Here is a 9721-nt window from a genome sequence, read left to right as displayed (position 1 = left end):
AAAAAAAACACGTGTGACCTCATCACTTCTGAAAAATAGAAGTGCTTTAGGTGTTTGGGTGTGGGCCCTGACACATGCCCATGGGGCGACCAAGTGTTTCTGCCCCCGGCGGGTGAAGGGTGGGAGGATATCTTGCACGTATTAAAAATTCACACTAAGTATTTCCTTGCAAGCAGCTCTGCTTCATTGTGTATATAGTGGGAGTATCCGTCACAAGAGCGTCTGCGACAGGCAAGGGACTTCAACAGCTTTCTTCCTTGGCATGACAGGGTTCACACAGGAGATTAGATTGCACTTGTATTCAGTGTTCTGGTGTCACGGGCAAGAGGTGGCCATTGTGTGGTCATCGAGTATATGAATGAGCAGACAGTGCTGAACCTTCAACCCCCAGCTTGACTTGGCAAGTGGCTCATCTGGATGTGCATATTAAATGGATTCTCCGCTTTGGGCAGTCCCTACTACTAAGAGGGTGCCATTAACAAGGAGCACTCAGCTGTAATCTATGGGGAAACCTGGCAGTTAGGCCTCATGTACATGACCGCTACCAGCTGTGTGCATGCCGCAAAACAGAGATGAATAGCACACCATGTGCTGTCTGCATTTTGTGGCCCCGTTGAAATAAATGGGTCAGCATCCAGTCCTCAAACACAGCGGATCAAAAATACGGTCGAGTGCATGAGGCCTAACTCTTCCCTTCAGCGCCACCACAGGGGATACTGAGAATGACACTTTTCTGGTCTGTGTAAAACAGGACAGATCCTCCAGAGGGGAGCTGCTCTTCACTCTGGCCAAGACATGATCCTCCACCGAGGACCCCCTCCCCCCCTAAATCAACAGAATTCGCTAATGGGAAACAGAGACAAGTGGGCGCCATTTATCTCTGAAGGAACAATAAAATAGCCTTCCCGTTACACTCTTCCCTGATGTAGATGTTAGAAGACATTAGATTGCGTGTGGGACTTGTGGCTAACTATCTGCTTTCTAGGGTTGCTTTAAAGGAGACCTACCAGAAGTGTATGAGAAGCCCTTGAATATGCATTTTTCTGTGCTGGGATATGTTCGCTTGAGGCTGCACTACCGAGAGATTCTTAGGAAAACTTTTCCCTTTTTGTGAAGTTTTGGCAAATAGAATATGAGTGCACTAGAATCACCATCCATATCAATGTCTACATCTTAGGCTACTTTCACACTAGCGGCACAGACCTCACCTTACAGAACAGCCTGTCGGATCCGTCCTGCCGCTAGTGAACGTGTACCCCCCGGACTGCCGCTCCGTCCCCATTGACTCTAATGGGAGCGGGGTGGAGGCACGGCGAGAGGCTGCCGGAATAAATGTCAGACATGTAGTTTTATTCCGGCAGCCTCGTGCCGTGCCCCAGCCCCCATTATAGTCAATGGGGACAGATCCAACAGGCTGTTCACCCGACGGAACAGCCTGCCGGAGGTCCGTGCCGCTAGCCTTGGGCTACTTTCACACTGGCGTTTTGGCTTTCCGTTTGTGAGATCCATTCAGGGCTCTCCCAAGTGGCCCAAAGCAGATCAGTTTTGCTCTAATGCATTCTGAATAGAAAAGGATCCGCTCAGAATGCATCAGTTTGCCTCCGTTCCATCTCCATTCTGCTCTGGAGGCGGACACCAAAATGCTGCCTGCCTGATGAAGTGGAGCCAAATGGATCCATCCTGGCACACAATGTAAGCCAATGGGGACGGATCCGTTTTCTCTGTCCCAATAGAAAACTGATCCGTCATGGCTATAGAAGACATAATACAACCGGATCCGTTCATGACGGATGCATGCGGTTGTATTATGGTAACGGAAGCGTTTTTGCAGATCCATGACGGATCCGCAAGAAAACGCTAGTGTGAAAGTAGCCTTAATATGTGTCTAAATGTGAGACGGTGGATGGAGATTTGAATCCACAGAAGGTCTCCATCACAACGCTGCACCGGAATAAAATCAGAATAGGAAAGGTCATCAGAATTTCAGTGGTGCAGCCTCAGTGTAATAAGCCAGAACTCTATTGTGACACATTGGCCACTACTCTCCTTATAGCCAAGCATCTGTAAGTGCATTAACAAGCCCCTTCTGCTGCAGGCTGCGGATGCTGGAAGCTGATTGGTTGCTATGGTAACTACTCCTCTTTCCCCTCACATGAGTATTGATAAATGTCACACACAGTGTTTGCTGGTAGATCACTGACAGATTTGGCACTTTACAGGACCCCAGTCTTGAGACTGGTACGGTGTAAGCCAGGCTGCTTCTGTGCCCCAGCTGAATGGACAGATGTGCAGCACAGTGATAAGGAGCCGCTGCTGTGTGCTCAGCCGTCCACTTCAAGCGGCTCCACTCTTAGTGCCCCCTTTAGGGTCTCCTCACGGATGCACTTTACAAGTTTAGTTTAGTCTGCATGTGTCGTTGCCAAAAGCAGGATAAAAGGTAACATGTTGACCTTTGTCTGGCTGCAGCCACCACTAGGGGGAGCTCCTTGCAGGAGACATACATTGAATTCCATAATGATGCAGGAAGCTCCCCCTAGTGGTGGCTGCATGCAGACAGAATTTTATCTTTTAAAGGGTTTGTTCCATTAGAACAACAGCCAAAGGATAGGTGATATCTTGTGATCCCTCAGTGGTCAGACATTGAACTCTGTGAAGGGTTTAGAAGAACATAGCTGCTATAAAAATAGTGCCACACCCATCCACAGGTTGGGTGTAGTATTGCAGCCCAGCCTCATTCATTTCACTGGAGCTAAGCTGCAATGCCAGACAATTTTGGACAATTCCTTTTAATTCCTCTGATCAGTAATTATCATCTAAGTGAAGCCTAAGCCCATCTGTCACTTAATATATGGCTAAAATCTACATAAACAGTGAATCACATAGTAAATGCATTACTAGCCTGTTCCTCGGCTACAGTCTTTATTAAACTCCAGAGCAGTATTCACAATTCTGCTGCGTGTTTTTGGAACCAGTCAATAAGGTGATGTCAGACATGGATGTGCGAATATGTTCTGCACTACAGTCTGGGGCTGCTTGGTGTAAATGCTACACTTTCTAGAATGCAAGCTCTGTAGAAATACTGGGGAGATACATGTCACTAAACTTTTTACATAGATTAATATGTAAAGAAAAGTTAATACATTACATATAGTACATACCTGGCATAGATGGAAATGGGCTCCAAGGGCCTCATATCAAAATTGATTCAAACCAAATGGGAGCCACTTGTATGTGGGCCCTAATCACCATGTGCCCGCCAAAGCTCAATGGGCCCTGGCATCTGCCTGGCGCTGATGTCTGACCTAGACAGAAAATATCCTTGTTTTTACCCCTGGCAACCAATTGGTCTTCAGAAGTTCAAGGAACAAAAGCTAAACTCTGCCCCCTAGCTGCCTGCAACAGAAACGACAGCATTTGCAGTGTGGCCGACGAGATAGTTCTCTATTCTATGTACCCAGAGTATAACCAATGGCTGGACTCAATGCATATAACTAGAGATGAGCCAATTTCATATTTTGAAATTCGTTCACGCTTCGTTTACTGGTAAAAGATGAATTGCGTTATGGATTCCGTTACCACGGACCATTACGCAATTCTATTACGGAACGCCTTTAGAGGCATTCTGTTATTCATTCCGTTAATAGAAGTGTATGGGCTGCATAACGGATCCGTCCCGTTTCCGTTATGCAGGGGCGTCCTCTCCTCAGGCCATATACTTCTATTATGATGGAATGCGTTATGGTCCGTGGTAACGGAATCCATAACGCAATTCACCTTTTCCCAGTAAATGAATTTCATAACCGGAAATTCGCTCATCTCTACATATTACGCCTCGTCTGACTGGCATTAGATACGGGCATGCACAGTGCCTCACACTGTCCTCTTGTTTCTCCTGTGGGACTGACCGCTGGTTCTGGTCACTAGTTTGCAGGTCATGATATAAATGGATATCAGACTGTAAGATATAATTCATGTACTGTATATATAAGGGGATCCATTCACCTATCCTGGACCTCCTGAGGAATAGGATGTTGCATATATGACTCTGTAAATTTTATGTGTAATAAAACAGTGTGACAAGTGCGGTAGTATTACTCTCATCATTGCTTTTGAAGACCAGGGGTTGTCTGCTGCTCCGCTCACTACCTGTGAACATCTTTACACAATATATTCCACACGTAACGTTCAGTGTCTTTGCATCACTTCTCTTGTCCTTGAGTTACCGCAAGTCCATTGTCCTCCAGGGCTGCATCCCCCATGCTAAGTTCGCAGTAACACCTGCTTGTTCAGGGTCTATACAAAGAATATTTGCAGATCGAATTTTTTGCTAAATCCTGTTATTCAATTTACTAAGTCCCTAGAATGCAAGGCAGGGTTAAACGCCTTAGTGACCGGCCTATTTTGGGTACTAATGACCTAGCAAATTTTTTCATTATTTAGTTTTTCATCTGCGTATTCCGAGAGCCTTAAAGGGGTTTTGTCACTTCAGCAAATAGCATTTATCATGTAGAGAAAGTGCGTAAAAGCCCCTTACGAATGGCTTGCGATTTCCATATTGCCTCCTTTGCTGGCTGGATTCATTTTTCCATCACATTATACACTGCTCGTTTCCATGGCTACGACCACCCTGCAATCCAGCAGCAGTGGCTGTGCTTGCAAGCTATAGAAAAAAAGCACTAGCCCATGTACGCGCCCACATTCCCAGCCACCAGAAAGGCCGGCACTTATCTACAGTGTGCAAGCACGACCACCACTGATTGATTGCAGGCCGGTCATAACCATGGAAACGAGTAGTGCATAATGTGATGGGAAAATGAATACAGCCAGCAAAGGAGGCAAAATGATGAACAGGTTAAAACATGTGGAATTATTGCATCCACAGAAAAAGACAGCACCATAGCTTAAAGCAGATTAGAACCCACCGTAAAAAAAAAAAAAGCACATTTGTGGTCACTTAGGGGTTAATCAAAGCTGTTATGGGTGTGTCTGTCTGCAGTGTTGACAGATTCCATGTAGCCAATTGCATGATTTTGAATGTGGCCCTAGATATGACTGTGGTACAGGATGTGCTGTTATGAAAGATCCCTACAAGCTAAATGTAAGCCATGAGGCAGTCTCACTTCAGCAAGTGGCATTTATCACATAGAGAAAGTTAATACAAGGCACTTACTAATGTATTGTGATTGTCCATATTGCCTCCTTTGCTGGCTGGATTCATTTTCCATCACATTATACACTGCTCGTTTCCATGGTTACAGCCAGCCTACAATCCATCCACTATAGAAAAAAGCACCAGCCTACGTGAGCTTCCATGGTCCCGGCTACCGGAGAGGCCAGCACTTTTTCCTATAGTGTGCAAGCACGGCCACCACTGCTGGAGATTGCAGGGTGGTCGTAACCATGGCAAAGAGCAGTGTATAATGTGATGGAAAAATGAATCCAGCCAGCAAAGGAGGCAATATGGAGAATAATAATACATTAGTAAGTGCCTTGTATTAACTTTCTCTACATAATAAATGCCACTTGCTGAAGTGAGACAACCCCTTTAACTTTATACATTCTCTGGAGTAAAAAAAAATAAGGCTGTCAACCCTCAAATCCAGTTCATGAAGAAGCAAAATTATTTTATTCATATAACCCTGTAGATTTAAGTTTAAAATAGGATGGAAATGATCAAACCCATCCCCCCTGTCCCCTCCTGGATAGGAAGAAGTAGAGGGGGTGATGCAACCTTCTCATCAGCAATGCTCTCGTGTCTTACTTTTTGTCCTTCATGGAAACATCTACAGGTCTCACCATTTTCACTCCATCAACAATACAGCACAGATAAATAATAATAAGATCGGATTGTAAGACAAGTCAATGGACTCCAGATTGTGATCACAAGGCTTTAGTTAACGACCACCCCATCGGTGTCTGGTTGAACCCTGAATGACACGTAGTAGGCCAAACGATGAGGATTATCAGGGGGTGTAGTACCATCCCCATTTTTGAAGCAGTCTTCTCAATGAGATGAAGTGCATATACTGCTATAATAAAACCTATGTGGGTCCTAAAATAGTGCATCACAACATGCACACAATTCCCCAAATCTGTGGTTTGCTCAGCGTTAACATGCATCATCTGAATGTCATACAAGATGTGGAAAAGAACTCAAGATCTCCAGAAAGACCATGTGCAAGGGCCATATATTATGGTCTGAATTTGACTTTTAAGGTGGCACACAGTAATAGAATGTATAAATATTGCTTTAGGACCAGAATTCCACCTTTACAGGAGTCTTATTTCCAGTACAGTATGATGCCTTTTCTTCTGGAGGTGGTATGAGTGGTTTCATAGTCTGAGACCATGCCTGCAAGATATAAAACCGTGCCACTTCCTCTACAGCACAGCAATGACCTCAATGCCTGCATTGCGTCTTAAAGGTTGTGGGGTGATGTATGGCATACTATGGACCTATTAAACAAGGCCTTTAGAGATAGATCAGGGCACCATGACAATAGGCATATCTGATACCGCACAATAATTTTATACCGCATAAAATCATAGTACCACCGGATTAAGTCTGATTAAGGTACTGTGAACTGATACAGAATACATATCAGAGGCTTTCTTGGTTCATCCCATAGTCATTCTACCCAATAGTCCAATGTTCCTGTACCCTCATTGCCCAAGCTCTCTCTTATCGTCCATACATGCCAAAGACCAAAAAACTGAAGAATACAGTGACCCCCACTAAGGAGACGGTGGCCGGAGCCGTGAAAAACTGACGGTAATTGATCCGGAAATACCAGATCAGTGCCAACATAACCACAAAGACTGGGATCATCAGGTTCCCGATGGGCGGCGTGAGGCCAGCATGCTCCTGGGAAGTCCCTCCTGATTCAGGTCCTACAGGAGAGGAGGAGACAGTGGCCTGAGAACGGTGGCAGTGGATCACACAGTTGTCTGTAATATGGAGGGAGCGCAAGGTCTGGGTGGAGTCATGAAGAAGCTGTCCCTGGAAGATGAGCTTCATTTGCGGCTCCTGACCCGGAAAGTATTTACTGAGGCAAGAAAAAGAATAATGACAAGTGAGATAAAAGAGAAAAAATGGAACAATAGGGTAATTCAGATTAAACTCAACATTAATATACAAATCTGTGTTCTCAGCATCTTCACTCTGATCCAGCCTCAGAAGTGCTAGAAGGTAATGATGTACATTTGGCCTTATATGTCATTTGAGGTTTCACTCTCCCCCATTAGTCAGAACAGAGTTTCCCTTGGTAGTTTAAGCTGGGCTCTTCCTCTTCCCCTCTAGTAGTAAAAGTCCCCTATTCTTCTCTCTACTTCATAGCAGATCACTACTTTCCAAATAGTCACATCAGAACATCAGTCTGGGGAAGTAGACATTGCTAGAAATACTGACAGTGCCCGTCACGACCTTTGTGGTCTGGCGAGCTGGTAGACGTGAGGCGCAAATCACAACCGGATTTGACAAGTACGGGTTTATTGAGAGACTTAAAAGCTAGAGCTCCAACCTGTAGCTCTCCAGCTGTTGTGGATATACAACCCCCAACATACCCTACAGCTGTCAGAGGATACTTATAGTTGTGGTTAAGCAACAGCTAGAGACATGCTTTAAAAACCAGACAAGATCTCCTCACCTTTTTAATGTGCCAATTGTGTCATCCGGCCTCACCAAAGCCAGTTCTTCGGTTTCGTTCAGGAACTTGAGCCTAACTGTGATCATTCCTTCTTCTGGCTGGGCCTGCTCCTGGACTGCTTCACCTTTCTTCTTCCATTCATGATCTCTGCCTATACTTCTATGTCCAATACTGTTATCCTGCTCTTTACCTTCTTCTTCAGGACCTTGACTTCTAGCTACTCCCTGAGAACTATCCTGACCTGCAGCATCTCCTGCTCCCAGCAATTCCTCCTCCTCACTCACTGGGGGCACTGGCTGACCACGCTTAGGCACTCCTTGGATATCCAGCATCTGATCAAGGGTGGCATTATCGGTATCTGTATCTTGCTCACCGCCTTGATCCCCTTCTTCTGGTTTTTCTACTTGAGGCTCCACAGCCCTTGGTGGTTCTGGACTTGGAGGCACTGGGTTACTGAGCCCTAGGAGAGGTTCTCTACGTCCAGTGGGTATCAGGCTACCCAGCAGAGGATCGCTGCCTTCAGCTACATAAGTGGACAGCCATGCCAGGATTAGTGCAAGGAGTAAAATAAAAATTCCCACTACAACAGTCACCTCATCGCCGAGCCCCTCTATCATGGTGGGCGGGGGCAACTCCATGCCCATGTCCTACGGGGAAAAGGGAAAATTACAATAAATTAAACCTTTTATTAAGCGTACACGAGGCTTCATCAAACGTCACACTACCAAGAAGTCAGGTTTTGAGCAATAGAGGTAACCTGCTACTGAGATGGATGGATCTGAACCTTAAACTTTTTCTTTCTGCCCAAGACAGGCAGATTCAATGACTTCCACTGACCAGTTTATGTAAAGAGCTGCCATGATCAGCTGTCAACGTGGAGGTGCACCTTGCAGGTCACACAGTGAAATCAGTAGGTGCCTACTGATTTCTATGGGCGCTTGCAGTGGACCAGGTGCTAGCCATTAGACGTGTAGACCTATCACAGGACCCCATCTAACAGTATCACACATTTATACTACTAACAGTGTCCACGGTCTGAGTCCAGTATTGCAGCATGTCATGTTGGCGCTCCACACCTGCTGCCGTTCTGCTATCCAGGGTGGTCGCCACATCAGTTACTATTTCCATTGTGCTCAGTGGCCGACTCCTAGAAGCCCTCCTCTGGCAGGATCGCGGTCACTGGAATCTTTGGTTCTCGGCTGGAAACCTCTTTCCTTGTCACACACACCTCCCTGCTCTTGAAGGGCCAGAGCACCTGTTCTGTATTTTCAGCAGCCAATGGCTGGACATCTTTAAGGTGTTCAAAAGGGCTATCCCATGATTTTTGTAAAAAATGAAAATCAGGCATCATATAGTACATGACATCTCTTTCTAACAAAGCTAGAACCAGCCCTGTACCTCCCATGGGTCCAGAGATCGCCCCATTCATTGCTCTGCTAGATTTATATCAAGCTGGCAGCTCAGTGGGTAGTTTCTTTGTCCATGTTCTCCCTATCACAGCTCAGGAGGCAGTTGAAAGGAAGTGCGACCTTCTCATTGAGCCGGACATTGAAATAAAAAAAAAGAACAGAGCAGGTGGCGCTATACAGAATAGCTCAGTAGCTATACAACATTTTTAATTACTAAAAAGTGTTCAGATCCAGGTGCTGGTTTGAAAACTGTAGAATATTTTTTTGTGGGACAACCCGTTTAAGCCAGGTTTCCCCAGGGAAAGATGCCTGAGCAATAGGATATCTAGTTCGCTAATGAGTGAAGGCGCGCTATTCTGATCGTCATCCCATGTATCGAACCTCTGCCTGTCTTGACCTTAGCTCGACTTCCATATTGACTCATTGCCGTCTGCCCTGACCTCAGACTGGTCTCTCAGTTACACACGTATTCTGCCTGCCTGGACTTTACTGGACTATGAATTTTGCCTGACCCTTCGGTGCCTCTGACCCCCATGGGTCAGCTGCCAACTACAGCAGGGCTATCCCAGGAGGTGGCAGCCTGGTGGCTGCCCTACCGCAAAGGCCTGATCCCAGTATAGGGGTTAAAAACAAGGGACTGCCAGAATAACGCCCTTAGGGCTCATT

At 45.8% G+C, this 9721-nt stretch overlaps 1 protein-coding gene across 1 annotated transcript in view; it reads right to left on the bottom strand.

The window, feature by feature from the left end:
* Nucleotides 1-5594: 5594 nt before the first annotated feature.
* TMUB2 (transmembrane and ubiquitin like domain containing 2) overlaps nucleotides 5595-9721 on the bottom strand; it is a 30031-nt gene continuing 25904 nt past the window's right edge. Inside the window, exons 2-3 of the mRNA XM_040436147.1 lie at nucleotides 7647-8293; nucleotides 5595-7046 (exon numbers count right to left, since the gene is read on the bottom strand). Coding sequence (XP_040292081.1) covers nucleotides 6683-7046; nucleotides 7647-8290 — 1008 coding nt within the window. The 5' untranslated portion in view covers nucleotides 8291-8293 and the 3' untranslated portion in view covers nucleotides 5595-6682. The remainder of the gene's footprint in view (nucleotides 7047-7646; nucleotides 8294-9721) is intronic.

This window comes from Bufo bufo, chromosome 6, assembly GCF_905171765.1.
Source record: "Bufo bufo chromosome 6, aBufBuf1.1, whole genome shotgun sequence".
Lineage (NCBI taxonomy): Eukaryota > Metazoa > Chordata > Amphibia > Anura > Bufonidae > Bufo > Bufo bufo.
The sequence above is the reverse complement of the archived record's forward strand: the minus strand, read 5'-3'. Positions and strand labels throughout refer to the sequence as shown.